Source organism: Neoarius graeffei, chromosome 7 (genome assembly GCF_027579695.1).
Source record: "Neoarius graeffei isolate fNeoGra1 chromosome 7, fNeoGra1.pri, whole genome shotgun sequence".
Classification (NCBI taxonomy): Eukaryota; Metazoa; Chordata; class Actinopteri; order Siluriformes; family Ariidae; genus Neoarius; species Neoarius graeffei.
The window spans coordinates 45,512,281-45,534,557 of record NC_083575.1 but is presented as its reverse complement, the minus strand read 5'-3'; the positions used below and the strand labels follow the sequence as shown (position 1 = coordinate 45,534,557).

The window sequence follows — 22,277 nt, the reverse complement described above, 5'->3', positions numbered from 1 at the left end:
AAGTGTCCTGTATGTATAATAATCACTGATGTTCACTGAGCCTGAAGCGGATAATTGTTTTGGTATAAATACACAGGTGATCATTTAAAAAAAAAAAAGTGTAGCTTGAAAAAGTATTTCAAACTTTAAAAGCAGAATGCAAATGTAATGAGATTGTAGGCTTGTGGCATGTGCGCAGCCTTGTCACTCATCTACACCAAGTCACATATAAAATACTTTTGAAATAGATAGATAAATCATAATTCCACCTTTTGAATAGTAGCATGTTTTGTTACAGCATTTTCTTTCATAACTTGTAATTTTTCCTTGCTTATGGTGACGAAGCAATTGGCCGCCGTTTTGCCAAGTCACTGGTGACAATTGAGAAATAGTCCGACTCTCTTGACCAATCAGCGCACGTGATTTTCCATAATCACCTCTGTATTTGTACTGAAGTATACTTCTGTAGTATCTGCTGGTTGTAAAATGACTTATTTGGAACAAACTCCTAGGAGGAGCTCACATCTTGGAGTACTTTACCAAAAGACAATGCAGATATTGTAAACTTGTGCTATAACTTTATTAGTTAGAGGTTAGTTACATGCTGTGATTGATTTACAGTACATTGCTTTCAGAATGTGCTCACTTTTTAGCATACTTGTAAGTGTTGAAACAGTGCTGGAGTAGTGTCATTTTGTGCCATTCCTAACCTACAGTATGACCTGCATTTAACATGAAGTTTAATTTGGGATTTATACCTGAAACAATTCATTGTGACTTAAAATATTGGCATAATATCCAAAAGAAAAATTAGTTAAAAGAAGCCAGTGTTTGGTACATCATCCCGAGTAGTGAGCATGAATAGGTAACCGTAACAGTAGTAGGGATGTCTGCTGCTGCTCTAGACATTAAGAGCAGGGTTTTCCTCCCAAAACATTTTAACCGTTCAATTGGAAAGACAGAATACAACACTGCAAAGTATATTTAATTCATCCATGAAAATCCCCCCCCCCAAAAAAATGTTCTCCTCCCTATAATACTTTTATGGATTATGTTTGATCATATATGCTCCAAATAGAACAGGTATCTTAATAACAGGGTTATAATCACATTTTTTGGTACATCCAATGACAACTGTGTTGCATCCTTCATAGCTTATTTCAGAACTGTATAAGCACACACTGATTATATCTGAAACTTCTAAACAAATACGTTTTACATATATGTACATTTATATAATTTTGAAGGTATAATGAACATAATTTTCTATAAAACTCATGAATAGTATATTCGATCATTGGGGAGAAAAAAAAAAAAAAGTGATGCATGCTGATATGCCAGCAGTCCACTTTTCTGCTGGAGTCCAAACAGATTTATTTCCCTATGCCACTGCCAGGGTTTTGTGACCGCATAAAATATAAAAATGTACCTTTTAATAATTCCATTTCTAGCTGTCAGATACATGTTTCTGTTAATTGGAAATTTGTATTCACAAAAGACCTGTAGTCAAAAAAAGACATTTTAAGCGTTACACTAATACCAGGTTCTTCAGCAGGTTTGACACTACTACACCCACAAATCAAATCTATAAACACACTGTAACATTTGAAATAAATATAAGCACCATTCAGCTCATACTAGTTAAAAACCACAAAAGGCTTAGATAAATGTACAGACTTAGTATGGCCACCAAACAATTACCAAAAAGTTTAGAGCTGGTTGTGTTTACAGAGGAGTGTGTATACATCATCTTAACTTTCCTATCCACGGGAGACTATTAGGTCACTGCTGTGAAGGTCATAAGAGCACTTCAATTAAAAACACACAGGAACAGGGCAGATAAAACCTTTTAAATTGGTTAAAAATAACCCAAAGTTGATTATTCTAGACCGTTTCTTGTAATTGGATAATTAATCTGTGGACAGATGTTTGGTATAGAAAATTAGGTATAAATAAACCAGTAAACACATATTTTTGCAAATAAATAACGATAGAATTCACATGAAAAAAAATTTCAGACTCCACAAATCAAATATTAGGACATACAGTAAAAGGGTTTGTGATCATGAATGCAGCAGTAATAAAATCCTCCAACGTCCTCATTTGTATAATCCGCTTTAAATAGATGTCAGTTAGGATGGCATATTATCTTGAGGGAAAGTTTGGGTGTTACAACACAGGTCATGTTTAAACAGAAAATTAAATAAACTTACAAGAAACTGAATATTTAACTCTTCAAGTTGTGTTCACTGAACTCCATTATGGCAAAGTACAGACAGCAGTTTGGACTTGAAGAAAATGTCCCCTACAAGCCCTTGTTGAAATAAACCACGGTCGTGTTAGGACTGCTCTGTTGTATCCTCTCCTGCAGCTCAGGCTCCAGACTGCTCACCTTCATAGAGCTATACACACACACACACACACAGAGAGAGAGACACACACACAGTACAGCATCTGGGGCCACCAGCTTTAGAAATAAGTGTTTAGCACAAGCACTCACCTCTTCTGTGGGAACAGGGCGCAGCACAACGGAGTAGCAAACACCAGGCTACCACAGTGTAAAAACACAAAATTAATAATCACCTCTCATCCAGACATTTTACTGCCTGTGATATAGAAATCATTACCAATAGAACTCACCATAATCCCACAAGCCCAACCTGTACTGGGGCATTGAGCACTGGGAAGCGCTGGGGGGAGATTTACATGTTTCATGAAACACACAACATAGGTGTTGAAAGTCCAGGTCAGTTCAAATGTTGCAACAAGATTAGCAGGCTTGGCAAGCACAGCTTGATATCCTGCTTCATTGGTATTTGTTTATGCTTCTTACTTAGTAGCTTACATATTATTGCATAGTTTTAAATAGCATCTAGTGGTGGGGAGTAGGAAGTGCACTGTAACGCTACTGTGCAATGTGGGACAGATTAAATGTCAATTCAACAACCTTCATCAGATCCACCAGCACAGCAAAGGTTAGTGAAATGCCAGGAAAAAACATTAAGGACACTGTGACTTTACCTTCATGAAAGCTTTTTTCTCCAAGGCATTCATGATAACAGGGGGAATAGCTGTAGGAGGAATACAGAAAAAAACAAAGTTCTGTGAGCTCATAGTAAAATGAGGAATAACAAAGTTGTAGTCTCGGCATATTGGGTATGTTTCTCACTTCGTTATTTGATAAAGCATGAAAAAAAATCCATGAATGTTTTCAATTTCTTTGTCAATGTTGGGGACAGTGGTCATAATTTTGGTGATGCGTTCTTGATTACTGCCTGTAACTGCTGAGATGTCTACCTGCCCATCTTAAAAATCTACCACTCACCTGAGTCAATTAAAGAAATAAAAAACAAACAAAAAAACCCACACACAACCCCAACCCACATCATCCAACTCTAATACTTAAATTGCAATAAAGAACTAAACCAAGAATATTTGCTTTAAAAAAAAAAAAACCTCCAGGTCTGGTCAGGGCACATTCCCTGACTACAGCCTTAGCATGCAATTATTAAAATAGTTCAGGTGCATTACCCATGGCTGGTACTGCCATGCCGATTCGGGACACCACCACCTGTACAATGGCCTGCTGAGCAGCACTGGTAGAGTCTCCCAGTCGATTCCCCTCTTCGTCAGTGACTGGAATGCCATACTTCAGTTCCCTAAATGAAGGCAATAAATGGTGAGTATTTGAGACATGCATTGCTGCACATCAATACTGAAGATTCTTGGATTAAATCATTTAAAAAAAAAAATACCACACACCGTTGTCTCATGAAGGGGATGTTAATGCAGTTTGCTGCAGCCACTGCAGCAAACGGAATAAACCGTCCGACAATAGCTGGGAGGTGCTGACAACAAAAACAGCAACTAGTTACATCTAAAGTATTCAACTTTTCACTGTAGTATATTAATCACAAATTAACAGTTTATTGCAAAAGGCAGTAACAGAATTAGTTTTAACTGTTAATTCCCAGAAAACGAATGAATAATTTACTCTCAAGTGACTAGTGTAGTTAAATTTTACAGGATGCAGTTTCGCAACAAAGAGAACTTAAAATGTATGATACAGGAAGCATTATGCACTGTACACTCAGCAAGACAAAAAAAACCTGAACACTAATTGTGTGATGAGATTTAAAATTCTCACCTTGGTTAGGGACTTGAGGCCAAGAGCAGTGATGACAGCTCCAGTTGTGGCACTGACATAGGCTGCTCCAAGCTGACTGCAAAACCCAAACACAAAGACCAGTGTTAAAGGAAATAATACAGAATTACACAATTCAAAACAATATAGGTCAAGTTCATCAATTTGCAATGTATGATTTGACCAGAAACAGCCTGAATGCTGACATCATGTACCAAGGAAACGATAATGATTTTACATCAGAAGTTTAATAGCACAAAACATGCTATTACCTTGATAAGCCATCTGCACTTGTCACTACAACCTAGCCTACAGATAAAAACTATAGAAAAGTTATATTTGAATATACACTATATGACCAAAGGTTCATGGCCACCTGACCATCATACCCATATGGAGTTCTTCCCCAAACTGTTCCCACAAAAGTTACAGCTGTCTGTACAAATGTCTGTGTACTGGATCTTCTTGCTGTGAGGCAACAGCGTTAACCACTACACCACCATGCCGCCCCTTTTGAGATCTATCCACAGATTTTCAATGATGTTTAGGTCAGGGGACTGTGAGGGTCAGGGCAAAACCTTCAGCTTGTGCCTCTTGAGGTATTCCATTGTAGATTTTGAGGTGTGTTTTGGATCATCATCTTATTGTAGGACCCATCCTCTTTTTAACTTCAACTTTTTTACAGATGGTGTGATGTTTGCTTCCAGAATTTGTTGGTATTTATTCAAATCCATGCTTCCCTCGACCAATGAAATGTGCCCTGTGCCACTGATTGCAACACAACCCCAAAGCATGATCGATCCACACCCATGCTTCAGAGTTGGAGAGGGGTTCTTTTCCTGGAATTTGGCACCCTTTTTTTCTTCAAACATACCTTTGCACATTGTGGCCAAAAAGTTCTATTTTGATTTCATCAGTCCACAGGACTTGTTTCCAAAATACATCAGACTTATTTAGATGTTCATTTGCAAACTTCAGATGCTGAATTTTGTGGCTAGGACGCAGGAAAGGTTTTATTCTGATGACTCTTCCAATGAAGGTCATATTTGTTCAGGTGTCACTGCATAGTAGAACAGTGCACCACCACTCCAGGGTCTGCTAAATCTTTCTGAAGGTCTTTTGCAGTCAAACAGGGGTTTTTATTTGCCTTTCTAGCAATCCAACGAGCAGTTCTTTCAGAAAGTTTTCTTCATCTTCCAGACCTCACCTTGATCTCCACTGTTTCTGTTAACTGCCATTTCTTAATAACGTTACAATCTGAGGAAACAGCTACCTGAAAACACTTTGCTACGTTCTTGTAGCCTTCTCCTGCTTTGTGAGCATCAATTATTTTATTATTCAGAATGCGAGGGAGTTGCTTAGAGGAGCCCATGGCTGTTGATTTTCGGGACAAGTTTGAGGAGTCAGAGAATTTATACAGCTTTGAAATCTGCATCATCTGACCTTTCCTAACGAAGAATTTGAACAAGCCACAGCTCAATAAGCTAATTAAGGTCTGGAACCTTGGTAAAAGTTACCTGAGAACTCAAATGTATTGGGGTGCCCAAACTTTCGCATGGTATTCCTTTTCTTTTTTCACTCTCCAATTGTACAAAACAAAAATACACAAATCTTGCAGAAAACACTGAAAAGAAATGTGTCGTCTTTACCTTTATGCCTTTTGGTGATCAGTTCATCTTCTGCTCACTTAACTATTCACAGTAACAGACATTTTCAGTAAGGATGCCCAAACTTTTGCATGCCACTGTAGTGTGTGTGTTTGGCAGACATGTTTACCATGTCATGTGAGTATATATGTAGCAGCAGGGGCATGTTCGAACTTCAGCTGTGGACAGAGAGGAGCCGTGTCAAATCGGCAGGCTACGCATGATGATTCTCACCCACGTCTGATAACCATGAGTCTACTTAGTTGTGTCTCTGTGTTTGCAAGGTCAGAAATAACCCAAGAGGGGGAGCTGAGCAACCCAGAATTGTGCATGTCAAGTGAAATAAAATAGATGGAGGAGAAAGGGGGGGGGGGGGGGGGGGAACCCATTGAGTTGTTGCAAGCTTGCCTCCCATCTCCTCATTTCCCACAAACCATCAACACTGATTAGAGGGATGGAATGTTCTGTTACATATCTGTGGATAGGAGTGCTTTTTTGCTATAGGCTTCCATAATGAAGCCTCTTGCTATAAAAGAGATCAATGTGTCCTTACTTTACAGTGATTGGTGCATCTCCACTGCGATTTGTGTAGTTGACGATGGCATTGAAGGACTGGTTGACCCACTGCCAGAAGACAACTGCTGGAGTTGTCCTGAATAAGAGGGAAACATGAACACTGAAGGATTAAAATACATGCAAATAAAATATATGTACATTAATATAAAAACATATGTAATATTTGCCATTTCAACAATACCCCATAGGTAAAATGTGGTGTTAAAAGAATCTTGATTGAATTAGGGGAGGAAAAAAAAAAAAAAAACATCGCGCTCCCTAGATGCTGTACATGACCCGAAGAATAATTCAGAGCTACCCAGGTTAGATTTGATGGTTGTTTTTAGAAAAATGTATCTTCAAGTACATCATATGCCATAGCCCTCACCCACCAGCACCCTGCCATGGCTTCACAAAGATACTGAGATCAGTTCAGATTCACTAACAAAATATACAGAGAACACAGACTTAATAATGAACACTGTTCGTCTCAATTCTCTCTTCGATTGAGAGCACCAGGCATCAGACATAATACAGCCAGTTAGTATGCTCGTACCACAGATCTGTGCACACAGATGACTAAAAAAATCAGAGAGATGTGACCCTTTCACCAATAGAGAGAGCTTGGGTTGATGCTAGGAAGCTAATATTTGCCAGCTAGCTCACTACTACTGGCCTAAGAACTGAATGAAGCAATACTGTGAAAGTTACAGTAAAACTCACAGGGACAATTCACAAACCAAACTCTAAGAGAGCCGAACAAAGCAACATTTTCCCCCTTCAACAATGGTGTTCGAGGCAAGCTGTTAAAATGTCAAGCTATTATTTAGCTTACAACAGGATTTTTACAGCCAGAGAGGATATCAGTTCCCTAAAATCATTAGGCCTCATTTATCAACTTTCAGTAAAGTTGTGTGTAAATGTTTGTGCAAGCCAAACCAAACTAAAAAAACAGCTGACTTGTATTTGGTGACACCTACTAAACTCCATAAAAGGCAAAGCTCACACTTAAGAAAGGAAGGAAAGAACTTAAGAAAGGACTCTCTCATAAAAAAAGTGTTCAAAAAATTTGAATGTTTAAAAAAAATTGAACATAAAGCCTACTTGAGAAAGGACTTTCACAGGGAGACTTGAAATGTATTTTGAATCACGTCTATGCCAATATAACAACATAAAATAACCCACTGAAAAGGTGAATTTGATGTAAATTAAGTGAGGTGGGAAAAAAAATGGTTGGAAAACTGGGGGAGGTACAATGCCCTTACCTATAGAATGTGAGCATGCAGCCTGTGATGGTCATGTTCATTGGCACCTGTGCAGACATGCGACCAATTAGCAGCATCTTCTCGCCAGTATCAGGATGGAAGGCAGAGTCATAAATGTATTTAGCCCTCCATAGTTGATCCTCTGTCAGGCCTGGTTTCACAATTCCATTTCTGTACAGGAGCACACAGTGGTTAGTTATTTCAACACCTCAACTGTCAAGTACCGCCAACTACTTCGTAGAGAGTAATGTCCTAGTTTTATTCATCATACTAGAAGTTACGCAGCTGAACAGCTTAGGCTATAGATACTGTAAGATTTGTGTCCAGATAACAAATTACTAGCCAAATTGCATTTATACCACAACGCTGTTGAATTTTTTATTCTGATTGGTTGGAAGGCGTTGAATAATTTTCTACAACAGCAGCCCTTACTATAGCTCTGGCTGCAAGGCAAATCACAAGTTTATATTAATGGACTGATTTTAACACAGACTACATGGCCAAACGTAATAAAAGTGGACACCCGACTATCACACCCATATGTGGTTCATCCTAAACTGCTACCTCTTAAATCTCCTACACTGTTGGACGCACATAAGGGTATAGAGTGTCTTTGTACACTGCAGCATTACAATTTTCCTTCACTGAAACAACATTAAATATTACAATAAATGGATAACAAGAGTGCTCATAGAACATAATATCCCCCGATGGCAACTATGCCATATCTCTGGTAAAATGCGACTGAATTGAACGAAATTGCAATATGCCTCGTACTGACAAAGAACAAAGAATCCTGTCAAGTTTCATGAAATTCCTCCAAAAATTGAGAGGAGTTGATTTCAGAAGGTAAGTACCCTTCCCGGGACGGACGGACGGATGGACAGACATCGCCACAATATAATCCCCCTTCAGGCCTTCTGGCCAGCGGGGGATAAAAATTGTGACGGAAGTTGATTTCAGAAAGCAAGCACACCTTGATGAAATTGCCAAAGTACAAGTTTGTTAATAATCAAGAGTATAACTCTGGTAAAATCTGCCCAAATTAGATGAAATTTCAATGTGTATAACTGTCATATAACAGAGCCTTTTGCCAAGTTTGGTGAAATTCCTCCACAAATTGTGAGAGGAGTTGATTTCAGAAGAATGTACAGCCTCATGAAATTGTCAAAGTACAAGTTATTTAATCAAGGATCAAAACTCTGGTAAAATTTGCACAAATGAAATTAAATCGCAATGTGCGTATTACCGTCATATAACAAGGCCTTTTGCCAAGCTTCAAGAAATTCGTCCAAAAATTGTGAGAGGAGTTGATGTCAGAAGGCAAGCACACCTTCATGAAATTGTGAAAGTACAAGGTTGTTAATCAAGGGCCACAACTGTGGTAAAATGCAACTGAATTGAACAAAATAACAATATGCGTACTAATGACATATAACAATGCCTTTTGCCAAGTTTCGTGAAATTCCTCCAAAAATTGCGAGAGGAGTTGATTTCAGAAGGAAAACACACTCTCATGAAACTGTCAAAGTATAATTTTGTTAATCAAGGGCTGTAACTCTGGTGAAATGTAACCGAATTAAATTAAATTACAATATGTGTATTACCGACATATAACAAAGAATCCTGCCAAGTTTTGTGAAATTCCTCCAAAGATTGTGAGAGGAGTTGATTTCAAAAGGTGAGCATCCTTCCCGGGACAAACGGACGGATATCGCCATGACATAATCCCCCTTCGGGCCTTTCAGCCAGCGGGAGATAAAAACTGAGATGTGCTCTTCTTTTAATTAAATAAATAAATAGTTAGTGCTAACAAATTGCTGCTGTATAAGAGGAAACACTTCAGGACATCCAGAGGTCACTTTGCTGACCTGTAATCCTCCACAATGACTCGTGCATCCTCCAGAACCTCATTTGAGAGCAGCACATTTCTTGGGTTGGTCACTGTGAAGAAATGCTGAGCTCTGCCCATAAATGTACTCTGGTCCCATTGTGGCTCTTTAATGTTGATGTTCAGCGGCAAATCCCCAGACATCCTTCCTCTTTCACTTTCTGAAGAACACAACAAGTAACTCACTGTTAAAGTGCATTATGGTCACATGAATATGTCAGATCACATGCAAAACACTTGAAATAGACAGACGCACAGGTTGTGAACAGGCAAGGCAGGCAATTGCTTGGGGCCTCCCAAGAGTCGGGGCCCGAGGGCTTATTTATTTTGTTTTTATTGTTCTTTACCATTGTATTTTCACATTTAGAATTTAAAAAACTTTGGTTTCATACATTTTTCGTTGGTGTCAGATTATTTATAACATATTGGTGATGAACACTGGTCAGAAGGGCCCCCTGGAAATTTTTGCTTGGGGCCACAACAGAATTGCCTCTGGAAATAGAAACCCTCAGTCTGGATGATGATGATCACATAACAACCATTCTCTTGCATTACAGGTTTTATGTTGTACAAAGAGACGACACACCCAGTGACTCTGTTTCTGCCCGAGATATGAGAGATCAGGTATTTATTAATTAGTGATTATCATGTTTTAATCGTCCTAATAAGTAATTATAATTAGATGCCCTGTGATTTGCAATTTCAATTGCTTTGGTAAAGCGCTTGGAGCCGTGTCTTTCCATGTTTAAACATAACATGACACATCAGACAACAATCACAGATCTAATCATTGGTTTAACTCTTTAGTGTGCATGAATGTAGCCTGAGCTGTTGACATCAGGAAAACTGCGAGACCTTCTCAAACGCCTCATTCTCCTTGAAATATGAAACTACACCAATCATCATCATCATCCAACCTGTTCAGTTTTTAACCCTCAGTAACATCACACTGCTAGGTGTTAGCAAGATAACTAAATCTGAGCTAGCAAACTAGTCTACAATTATCAGTAAGATGTTGGTTAACTCATACATCTTCCACAGAAATGCGTGTTAATATTAAAATACAGACATAAAACGAATAAATGTTTAATAGCTGGTGGAGTAATTATTAAATGTTTTCACTTCGTTGTTAGTCAGCAGGAAGCTGAGGTAGCTCTCTAGCTAACAAATAACATCCCAGCCGGTAACCTAGCTAGCCAAAAGAGCTAATTAGCTATGCTAGGCGCTATTAATGTTACTTTCAAAAATACTCATCGTTTCAGTGACCCGAAGTGTTCGTCTGAATCGTCTAAACCCAGAATCATACCGTTGTGAAAACCGAAAACAGCAGCCACGCGTCGAAGCCCCTGCGACCTGAATGACTTCTCAAACGCCGCTTACACACAGTTTGATACCTGCCGGCGCGCGTGCGTGTGTTGACGCGGTGGCGCCGAAGTGCGCGCTGATTGGCTGAGCATGAGGGGCGGGTTTTTCCGCTCACAACAGTACGTCCTGTTTTTCCGCTCACACCAGTACGTCCGCTGAGTGGCGTGTTCACTTCTGGTTGAGGAACCTCGATGACCTTGTGGACGTTACGTTATCACCAGTGTTGGGAGTAACGCGTTACAAAAGTAACGAATTACTGTAATGCATTGCTTTTTGCGGTAATGTAAGGCATTACAGAAAAAAATTTGGTAATATTTTACTCGGTACAAATGTCAGTAACGCGCGTTACAATGCATTTTTAACCTTGAAGTGGTGTTTTTTTTCCCCTTCATACAAATTCGCCAAAATCACGCGAGATCTGTAGAGGTGAAACGTCCGCGCAAAATGTTTCACTTCCTTTTCCTTTAAGCTAGTCAGACAGAAGAGAGAGATGAGTGAACCTGCAGCTGATCTAACGTCGGATAGCACATTCTCCAGATGGGCACACGCAGGGGCGCTGCTCGGGGGGGAAAAGTTAGGACGATTCTAAGGGCCTGGCACTGACAGGGGGGCCTGTGAGGGATATTAATATTATTTTAATAGTATTGCCTTGTGTAAGTTTTTGAAATAAAATATTTCATTTCATCTGTTAAAGTATGCAAATTATACATGGTTATGATTTGCTATAACATTTTTCTTGAATTATTTATGATATTGTCATTTCACCCCTCCACCCTTTTTACTAATGGTACAGTCTGATTCTGGGCGCGGGACACGTGAAATGTGTAGCTCCGTGTGTGCACAGAGCAGTTTTTCTATGTGCGCAACAGAGGTGTGCATTCTAGAAGTTGCGAAGCAGGAGCAGGTGTGATGAATTATGAAGTCCGGATATCACACTGTTTGTGAAAAAAAAAATCACCTTTTTTCATAGGCATCTTTATTGTATAATTAAGTCTAGGTGTTTTGCCATTGTTCATGTGTGGATTTGTTGATATTGTTAAGTATTTAACTTTAATATTTTGCACATTAGCTGTGGTCATAGATATCATTGCTATTGTTCATGTGTGGATTTATTGATACTGTTGCTAAGTATTTAACTTGAATATTTGAACATTTGCTGTGTTTTCTAATAAATGTGTGATGCCTAAAAGAAACCAAAAACACTTAGTGGATTTCTTGCAGTGCACTATGTAATTGTATCAAAAAAAACTAGTGTAGTTATTCATCAAGGCATACATTTGATCACATACAATAAGTCAATAAATGGAGGAAACAAAGGAATACATTTTGTAATCCTGATTATTGATGTTTGCTGGAGGGCTCTGGAGTATCCATAATGTGCATACAGAATGTTATAAATCCATACTGATACAGTGATGCATGCAATTTCTCTCAACACAAACATTTGGATTGAATGAACTCCATAGGCTACTGAGTGGCCTAGTTGCTCATAAAAGAAAAAAAATATATATATATATATCTCATCTCATTATCTCTAGCCGCTTTATCCTTCTACAGGGTCGCAGGCAAGCTGGAGCCTATCCCAGCTGACTACGGGCGAAAGGCGGGGTACACCCTGGACAAGTCGCCAGGTCATCACAGGGCTGACACATAGACACAGACAATCATTCACACTCACACCTACGGTCAATTTAGAGTCACCAGTTAACCTAACCTGCATGTCTTTGGACTGTGGGGGAAACCGGAGCACCCGGAGGAAACCCACGCGGACACGGGGAGAACATGCAAACTCCACACAGAAAGGCCCTCGCCGGCCCCGGGGCTCGAACCCAGGACCTTCTTGCTGTGAGGCGACAGCGCTAACCACTACACCACCGTGCCGCCCCATATATATATATATATAATGGAATTTTCATTTTAAGGCAACAGTCTATTCAGTCTAATTCTGACAGTTCTGCATTTAAAATGTTCATATACCAAATAATTGTAGCACCTAAACGTGATAGGTAGCTGATCACATGCATAGTAAAGTAGAAGTGCCAGTCAAAAACAGACTTGAAATTCAGTTGCTTGAGCTTGAAAATTTTACCGGGGGGGGGGCTAAATTGTAATCTTTCATAGGGCCCAAGATTTCTAGCGGCGCCCGAGGGCACACGCCCAATACTTTAAGTTTGTGAAAATAAGGATGTGAAGAACATCGTAGTCAAATGCACTTTGTGTGCTAAACCTAAAGAACGGTCCACTTCCCGAAATAGCACCAGTAATTTAACTAAACATTTACAGAGGTGCCATAGTAACATGAAGTTAGCAAGGAAGCAAGCGGAGGATGAGAGTGGCGATAAAATCACAAAGCAGCCAAAATTAATGTTCTGCCGCTCTGAGATGCCCAACATGTGTTGTGCGAGGAATATACTCTGATGCCCTTAAAACTGCCTTCTGAGCACTGTATCTACAGGCTACCACCGAAAGAAGGAGGCTACCAGAAAGGCATCTCTACTCCGTACGATTTTACTTTCACTACGACATTACTTTGAACAGACTATCAAAAAATTGCAAGGTGATATGATAAAGTAAGGCACAGTTTACTTACAGTCATTGTTTTTTGAAAAAACGATGCAATCGTTTTCTGCCTTTTCGGTTTGGCACCCTTCATCATGCCGTGCTGGGGTCCTGAACTAGGAGCTGTCCCCGATATGCCTGTCAAACTTGTTGTGGGTAACCATAGCAACCAAGCTCGAGCTCGCAACCTGTGCAGTCTGCGCAGCTCAACCAACCGAATATCAGTCTTTGTTTTGTTTTATGTGAGTTGTTGCAACTATGTACTGCTGTGCACCTCAATAAACCGAATGGTAATTAGTAGGGCTGCACGATTATGGAAAAAATGATCATCATGATTATCTTGTTCAAAATTGTAATCACGATTATTCTTGATGTTAGGGAAATCACTTAAATTTTATTTCACTATATTCAAACAAACAATATGAACAGCTTTCAGTGCAGAATGAAATTTAAAAGAGAAATTCTGATTTCCAAATGACAAATAAATGAAATTTATCCAAGAAATTACCAAAGGATGAAGGAACTGAAAACTCAATTGCAACAATTACATAGCATTATACTGAGGCCTACAAGTTTTTAGCTAGAAGGACCAGTCTATCAACATGCTCTGGCTTTAAACATGAGCGAAGGCAGGTCACAGCATTGCCTCCAGTGCTAAATAGTCTGTTGTTCCGACATAGTTAGCTTTTCTCTCTCACCTCAATCTGTTACCTACTCTCACGCCATTAGGGGGCGAACCGACGCATGTAAGGTTTCATTACTGTGACTTGGCTTGCTTGCTTATTTAGGCGGAGTAATGAAACCTTACATGCGTCGGTTCGCCCCCTCATGGTTTGGCGGAGTACTGGTCAAAAAGTGCTTGATCAGATATGCAGCAGAGCTCGCATTTTAAATGGAAATAAATCGCGATTTTCATTTAATTTAATCGTGGCAGCCAAAATCACGATTTTCAATTAAATTCGATTAATTGTGCAGCCCTAGTAATTAGTCTTTTGATTTTTCCGTGAGGTTTGCCTTATGCAAAGAAAGACAGAATAGACGTTTTTTCCTCCCTATAAGTGGGGGGGACCGAACGAGGTGAATTTAAATCTGGGTGGGACGAATCCCCCCCGTCCCCCCCTCTATCTGCGCCCGTGGGTGTTCTGGAATGGGGAAGCCATATCATTAGAAATCGGTTTATGGCTATATACACGCCCGGTGTGTACACTGTGATGTACTGTCAATGACCGATATGGAACTTTTTCATACCCATGGTCCATGGATGCAAATGAAAGGGAGGACAGCAGAAAGCCTATAAATCCAGCTGACTCCATTTCGTGCAGAGATCTATCATGTTGGGTTTTGGTGTTGTTACTGCCAGGGCTATGTATTATTCAGTAAGTGAAGGCAAAAAGTATTGAGTGATAATTCTAGGTAACAGGATACTGTTCTATAACAGAGATGTCAGTATTGCTGCCTACACTGGTATACACTGATATAAACAAAACCAAAAACTTCACATAGCCCAAGAAGTCATACACAGTGTATAGATCAGGGGCGATTTCTCAGAGACAACAAGGGAACCCGAGCTTCCCCTAAAATTCTCTCCCCAAACTGCGGCGACTACGACGTTGAATTCTCATTAAAACAATAACTTGCATAACATAATATATGCCCAAGATTGTATTTATGTTCATAACTATCCTGTAACTTATTTGAGTGATGTCTGACGAACTTGCAGTTCGCTACGAGAATCACCTTTGCTGCCAGGCTGTAACCTTTCTTATTTCAATGGGCTCTATGGACTGGCAGCCGGGTATCCGTTGCAGTCTATGAGAGGGCTCTGAACAGCCAATTTCGGCTAGTTGTTATTGGTTAAAATCAACAAAATCGTCACTTCCAGGGAAGCCGGGCTTCTCTGGGACTAAACGAGACAGTGGGAGGGACAAGAGGCCGGGCTGATAAAGGATTATTGGAGGTAGTGTTTGAAAGACATGAGGAGGGCGGTACTTCGGCGAGGAACACGGAAGTATGATCAGTCAGTCCCTAGTCAGTCCCTGAATCTGAAGTGTGTATATTGTTCAGTAATGTTAAGAGAATGGTGGGCTCTGTGTTATAGGTTATACCTGGGTATGATATTCAAGGTTCTGTGTGTTGCATAGCCTACCTGGTTATGAATTTCCAGACTGTGTTGCAGAAGATGCACTCTTAAAACGAATGTGTTGGAATTCAACACATCTTTTGTGCAAGTTTAATTTCAACAAGAGTTGTGTTATATTTCAGAAATGTTTAACACCAAAATTGCACAAATAACAAATAATGTGTTAAAATGAACAAAAGTTCTGTTGTCCCAATCTGGACATAGAGATGTGTTAAAAAACAACGCAAGTTGTGTTATTTTCAACACGTGTTTTAAGAGTGTGTTCAAGGATGTGTTGCACAGCTGGGTGTTGTGTTAAAGACTCTGTGTTGCATATCAGGGTATGATGTTCAAGGCTCTTCGTTGAATAGCCAGTGATTTTTGGATGTTTGATATTTTTGATTAAGGATATGAGGCACTAGCCTGGCAAGCCAGACTATAACATGAAATGTACAAGCAAAAATACTTTCTGCCACTAGGTAGGGTTGTCTAGTTCACTATGCTAATGGGGCACACCTTTCTATGCTTTGATATCCGGCCTACAGGTTTTACGATGAATGCGTAAAATGGGCTTCCCCTGTTTTAAAAACCAGCAGCCGCCACTGGTATAGATCATACACCATCATGCATAACAGTTCGGACTGGGATCGCTTTGTGTGAGCAGGAGGCATGGCTAATCAGTTCATGTTGGAGAAGCGCAGCATCCTGGAAGGACCTCTTTAGTATAGCATTCAAATAAGACGGGGCAGTTCCTGCTTTTAATGTCTTTAATTATTCAAACTCGTGTACAAAACTTGTATTTGTATACAAATATTTGTACGCTAAATATTCAACTGGATAAAAAAAGAATAACATTAAAACGTCTCCGTAAAAAGTGCATTGTTAATTATGTTAAACGTTGATTCTGTCTTCTGTGTGTGTTTGGTGCGCGCGGCTCTGAGACCCCGAACAGAAAAGCGAACGAGTGCGCGACTCGGGGCTTTTCATGGGAACCATCAGCGCACTTTCATCAAGCTGTTCAATTTACATTTTCGAAGCAGCGCAGTTTTGTTCTCATTGCTTGGGCCAGATCAAACCATTAAACAAGCTTAAATTATTCTTACTCTTGCCATATACTTTTTTTTTTTTCAAAACTGATGATATTCAGTTCAAACACCATTAATAGTAATTTCAGGAATAGATCTCTTGCGGGCGGCACAGTGGTGTAGTGGTTAGCGCTGTCGCCTCACAGCAAGAAGGTCCGGGTTCGAGCCCCGTGGCCGGCGGGGGCCTCTCTGTGCAGAGTTTGCATGTTCTCCGCGTGGGTTTCCTCCGGGTGCTCCGGTTTCCTTCAAAGACATGCAGGTTAGGTTAACTGGTGACTCTCAATTGACCGTGAATGGTTGTCTATGTGTCAGCCCTGTGATGACCTGGTGACTTGTCCAGGGTGTACCCTGCCTTTCGCCCGTAGTTTGCCTGCGACCCTGTAGGACAGGATAAAGCGGCTAGAGATAATGAGATGAGATCTCTTGTGTGGCGTGTAATTCACCCCGCTCATTTAAACATGTCGAAAATTTTTCGGCGCGCGCTTTGCGCATCACGGACCTCGGTGTTTTAAAATGCTACCTCCGGTGTCCTGAAAGACATGCAGGTTAGGTTAATTGGTGGCTCTAAATTGACTTGTCCAGGGTGTATCCCGCCTCTCGCCCATAGTCAGCTGGGATAGGCTCCAGCTTACCTGCGACCCTGTAGAACAGGATAAAGCGGCTACAGATAATGGATGGATGGATGACTGCTGTTGAAGGTCAGACACGCAGGTGCACCTATATTTGTGTTTCATGCTTGCATTGACATGATAAGGCCAATAGGTGGCAGTGTAACGCTGCAGGAAAATACTTTTCTTTCACAACATTGTTCATATTCGGACATTGTTCATAAGTCATTCTGGACAGGCCAAAATTCTTATAGGGAAACTTCAGCTTTAAAAAAAATGTCATGTGTATACATCCATGTAATAGACACAATACGTATTATAATTATATACATATGTATAATTACATTGCTTACACATTGCTTATGCTTGTGTCATGCTCTAATGTCATGAGAAACGATTGTCATCTATATCAAATGAGCTTACGATGGCGACTATAAGCTGGTTCAGGTAATCCAATCAGCCTGGCTGAGAGGCGGGCTGGATCACCACTAACCTCACTCTGCCTCAGGTGATCTCATTCAGCCAAGCATGGAGACAGGTAATACTGACTGACTGCTCATATATGCTTGTGTTTTTATACAGCTTGTATATTTGTATTGGTTCTAGTTCAAATGACTAGTGACTTTCACATATAAGCTATTTAAAGTTTAACCGTGCGTGTGTGTGAGTGAGAAAAATCTTGTTTTCACTGATGCTGGGATCCAAACTGTGTCGAATTATAACTTGTCTTGTTTTCTTTCCATTGCAGAAGCTGCACTTAATACTCATTTGAACTAAGCTAAACATTAAATACTATTTCAGCCAAGCCATCTCAACGCCTCACGGCAAGACTAAGCCTTGCAGCTGTGTTTGAGCTGGTTTTTGGTCTAGTGGACGTGTCCGAATTGCTGCGTTTAAAAAAAAAAAAGGCGTCAGATAGCTTCCCGCTTTTCGGCCGCTTGTTGTGCGAGCGCTGTCCGCGGTGCTGAACATAAACACCTCACAGGATGGATGCGGCTTACTCTGTCACGGCTCTTCACATCACTGTAGAACTTAAATCCTTAGCCTTTAAAGGAAATACTGTAATAAGTCCCAATTCCGAGCAATTATGCATTTGTTTCAGGAACATCTTACTTAAATTGGGGAGAGTGTAAGCAATGTAACCATTCCCTTTCTGGAATGTATTACCTGCTCATATCACCTTACGTCCCTTGGGAAATCATCGGCATTGCAAGCTGCTCCTTGCAGATTTCCCATACTTCATCATCTTTGTTTATAAGTAGGTGAAGGTAACACACCATGGTCTGGGAGAAGTGGATAAGTGACTGTCATGCATATGAACTGTGAAGGGTTACACCAGCATTTGTTTAGCCAGTCGAAACTCTTACTATGGACAGAAAGACCAAGTAGAGTGTGTCCAGAGAGTATCCTAATATCTTCAAAACATCTACTCAATGACTTTAAACATATATATATTTTCCAGGACATGTACTTGGATTGACATTTTTGCTTTGCCCCTTGGACATATGCTGGAACCATGCAGAATAACACTCTTGGCAAATAGTGCAGGACCCATTACGGTCTTATTCTCTTGTGCCATTACAACAGAGTTTCCCTTGTCCATCTTGTGGAGTCAATTTAATCTGCCTGGCACTGAAATACCGGTCCTCCAGTCCAGTTGTTCCCTTTCCTTGTTGAACCCCAATCCCTGAATGAGGGTTCAAGGAGGGGTCCTGATTTCACCATGGCTTATTCGTCTGCTGAGTCCCGCAGAGAGATGACAAATGGGGCCCATCCTAACACCCATCCAGGAGGTCCAGGAACCTCCACATTGCCACGATATTTGCACAAAAAGCAACAGCGGCAGAAGGGAATGAGATCTTCCTCCCCAATGGGTAGAGTCATCCTCATCAATGCACCTGTGGATGGTGAGCTACATATATAATCAACAGGTCTAATGTTGAGTTGAATTGAAAAACTCCTGTATAAGGTGGGAACATTTGAAATTTATGTGAAAGTGAATTTTGGGGGCGGCACGGTGGTGTAGTGGTTAGCGCTGTCGCCTCACAGCAAGAAGGTCCTGGGTTCGAGCCCCGGGGCCGGCAAGGGCCTTTCTGTGTGGAGTTTGCATGTTCTCCCCGTGTCCGCGTGGGTTTTCTCCGGGTGCTCCGGTTTCCCCCACAGTCCAAAGACATGCAGGTTAGGTTAACTGGTGACTCTAAATTGACCGTAGGTGTGAATGTGAGTGTGAATGGTTGTCTGTGTCTATGTGTCAGCCCTGCGATGACCTGGCGACTTGTCCAGGGTGTACCCCGCCTTTCGCCCATAGTCAGCTGGGATAGGCTCCAGCTTGCCTGCGACCCTGTAGAAGGATAAAGCGGCTAGAGATAATGAGATGAGATTAGTGAATTTTGGAATGTAATAGTAACATGTGATTTTTATTATTATTATTATTATTATTATTTTTTAACATGTTGTATGGGTTGCTGTCTGGCTACAGGTGGGGATGACAGTGAAGACATCCACACAATAACTGTGGACAAGAGTGAGGATGGGAGGCTGGGCTTCAGCGTGCGTGGTGGCTCAGAGCATGGCCTTGGCATCTTTGTTAGCAAAGTGGAGGACAATAGTTCTGCAGGTATGGATATATACACTGTATTACAAAGTATTACTTTATATTACTACATTAGTAATAGTTAAAGTAAAAAAGTAAACAAAAAATAACTGGTCATTACTTTGTTTATATTCATATTCTTGCTTATGTCACACTATTCAGCATAATTGCATTCTGTGTTATATATAACTGCACATACCATTGATCTCTTAGTTACTCATGTTAAAAGTGACTAAGTTTCTCCTGAAACTCAGTGGTCTGAATTTAGTGTGATGTACTGCTTCCGCTTAAGTGATTTCATACCCAAAATGCTTTGTATGTGCATTGCAGAATTTGCAGGGTTGTCTGTTGGGGACAAGCTGGTGGAGGTGAATGGGATCAGCCTGGAAAGTATCACCATGAGTAGTGCTGTGAAGGTTTTAACAGGCAGCAACCGCCTGCGCATGGTGGTTAGGCGTATCGGGAAGGTGCCTGGAATCCGCTATTCCAAAGAGAAGACCACATGGTAAAGGAAGAATTTTCACCTTACAATCAAAGATATGATTATCTGGACAATTCTGGCATGGTTATGACCAAATTATTGTTGTAATGTAAGATGTTGTCGTTCATCATTTAATTCCATATTCCAAATCAAGCTGCTTTAGGCCATTTTCTATTAGAAAAGAAATGTTTGTTATAGGATCTGGACATTACCAGACACAATACAGTTTATAATTATTTCTCACTATTCCACAATTCAAGACCTGTTAAAAACATCCTGGTAATATTATAATGTCTGTGATAACCTAGAGTCTCAACATATTATCAGCTTGACCAGGCATATGCTGTAATGCTAATACAAATGAGTAAGGTCTGTGTCAGTGAGCATGTGTCTCAGTGGACATATGTTCATATAAGAAAGTTGTTTTCTGTCTGTCTGGAGATTCCTGTTGATTCTGAATTACTAATTAAAGCAACAAAATTAATCACATCAAACAGGACAGTGAAAGCTGTTCTGACCATGTCACCATCCTTAGTTTTTTATGCCCAGCAGTGTGGAAACCCAGTGACTCTTGGCCTTTGCTCATAATCTTTCCTCCCAGCTTCTCTTTCACCATACAGTAGGGGCAGGGTTTACTGTCATTTCATCAAGTGATATTATCATTATACTAGCATGTGTCCATGATTATGGTTGAATGATTTTGTATGTGTTAGTATGTTTATGATTTTAAATGTTGGTATGCAAATTGGTGTGAGATTATGTACTGGTCTAGGTTAACTCGAAAAGTAGTTTTATTGTGTTGCAGGTAATTATGTGTATAGATACAGTATATGTTTTTTAAAAATGTAACTGTGTGTAGGGTGGATCTAATCCACCGGAGGATGGTGGTAGAAGAGAATGGTCGCACCCCTTCCGAGGTCAGCTCAGATGGAGCTTTGCGGCGGATAGTGCACCTCTACACCACCTCAGATGATTACTGCCTGGGCTTTAACATCCGTGGTGGCAAAGAGTTTGGCCTCGGCATCTATGTGTCAAAGTATGGATGAAGAAGGAGCTGCATCTCTGTGATTTATATTTAATAGAATTTTATGAATTTCTTCCTTTGTAAGTCCCTGTCTTAGGCAGGTAACTTACTTGTTTGTTTAAGTCTTATTTGTTAACTTGCTTGCTTTGTTGATGAGGCTGGACCCTGGTGGCTTGGCAGAGCAAAACGGTATTAAAATGGGAGACCAGATTCTGGCAGCAAATGGAGTGAGTTTTGAAGATATTACACACAGCAATGCTGTGGAAGTCCTGAAGAGCCACACTCATGTCATGCTCACCATTAAGGTAAGAGCTCTCCTCTTTGTGTTGAGATATATTAATTGTCAGAATTACTCTATAAACTGATTTAACATTTTCAAATTGAGCTGGGTTGAATTTAATGTAGGACATGAGCAATGCATTTTGTGCCTTATGAATATTCTATGGTCACTGGATACTAGCATTATTTATGGAATGCGTCAAAGAACATCGTGTTTAAAATCACTTCTCTGTTGGAAACCCGCTCATGCATTCTAATAAATGACAGGGACAGATTACTACTAATAAAAAGGCTAAATGATTTTTAGGGCGTAGTCAGAGCTTTACTTTTGTTTTTACTGAATAGCAACTGCTTCTCTACATTCTCATCAAAATGCTGGGTAGCCCAACTTTTGTATTTTGGAACATTAGCCCCAGTTTGATAATTCTTAAACCTAAGTGATATTTTGAGCTCAAACATGCAGAAACGCTGTATGGATTTATTTATCTACAAAACACTCATTTCAAAATGATTGGCATCCTTACCAACAATTATTTGTAATGCCTTCCCTGGAGAGAATAACAGCATAGAGTCACTTCCTGTAATGTTTAAAGACACTTATAGATGAGTCCAGATTCACTCCTCCATGCAGGACAATTTAAGCTCCTTTGTATTATATATACTGTAGCTCACATGTTTTTCTGT

The 22,277-nt window shown here is 40.2% G+C and overlaps 2 protein-coding genes across 3 annotated transcripts in view; one reads left to right on the top strand and one right to left on the bottom strand.

The window, feature by feature from the left end:
* Positions 1 to 537: 537 nt before the first annotated feature.
* sfxn3 (sideroflexin 3) lies at positions 538 to 11,379 on the bottom strand. Of its 2 annotated transcripts, none has more exons than XM_060925759.1 (11): positions 10,875 to 11,379; positions 9,461 to 9,641; positions 7,590 to 7,760; positions 6,323 to 6,421; positions 4,127 to 4,202; positions 3,742 to 3,827; positions 3,511 to 3,638; positions 3,001 to 3,050; positions 2,620 to 2,669; positions 2,480 to 2,527; positions 538 to 2,381 (listed from the first exon to the last, which is right to left on the bottom strand). In XM_060925759.1, the coding sequence occupies exons 2-11, from the start codon at positions 9,622 to 9,624 to the stop codon at positions 2,285 to 2,287; spliced, it is 969 nt and encodes a 322-aa protein (XP_060781742.1). In that variant the 5' UTR covers positions 9,625 to 9,641; positions 10,875 to 11,379; the 3' UTR covers positions 538 to 2,284. The 2 variants fall into 2 exon arrangements, with proteins under 2 accessions (XP_060781742.1, XP_060781743.1); XM_060925760.1 differs by having other exon boundaries at positions 10,787 to 10,876.
* Positions 11,380 to 18,773: 7,394 nt separating this feature from the next.
* The window catches only part of pdzd7a (PDZ domain containing 7a), a 40,622-nt gene continuing 37,118 nt past the window's right edge, over positions 18,774 to 22,277 (top strand). The window contains exons 1-5 of the mRNA XM_060924694.1: positions 18,774 to 19,123; positions 19,696 to 19,833; positions 20,140 to 20,314; positions 21,150 to 21,326; positions 21,472 to 21,619. Of these exons, the coding sequence (XP_060780677.1) occupies positions 18,940 to 19,123; positions 19,696 to 19,833; positions 20,140 to 20,314; positions 21,150 to 21,326; positions 21,472 to 21,619 (822 nt within the window). The 5' untranslated portion in view covers positions 18,774 to 18,939. The remainder of the gene's footprint in view (positions 19,124 to 19,695; positions 19,834 to 20,139; positions 20,315 to 21,149; positions 21,327 to 21,471; positions 21,620 to 22,277) is intronic.

Coding starts and splice junctions, on each gene's coding strand:
- sfxn3 (XM_060925759.1), bottom strand. CDS start 9,624: ATGTCTGGGGATTTGCCGCTGAACATCAACATTAAAGAGCCACAATGG. Junction 3,639..3,741: donor ATCCCCTTCATGAGACAACG/GTGTGTGGTATT, acceptor GCCTTCATTTAG/GGAACTGAAGTATGGCATTC. Junction 2,382..2,479: donor GCCCTGTTCCCACAGAAGAG/GTGAGTGCTTGT, acceptor GTGTGTGTATAG/CTCTATGAAGGTGAGCAGTC.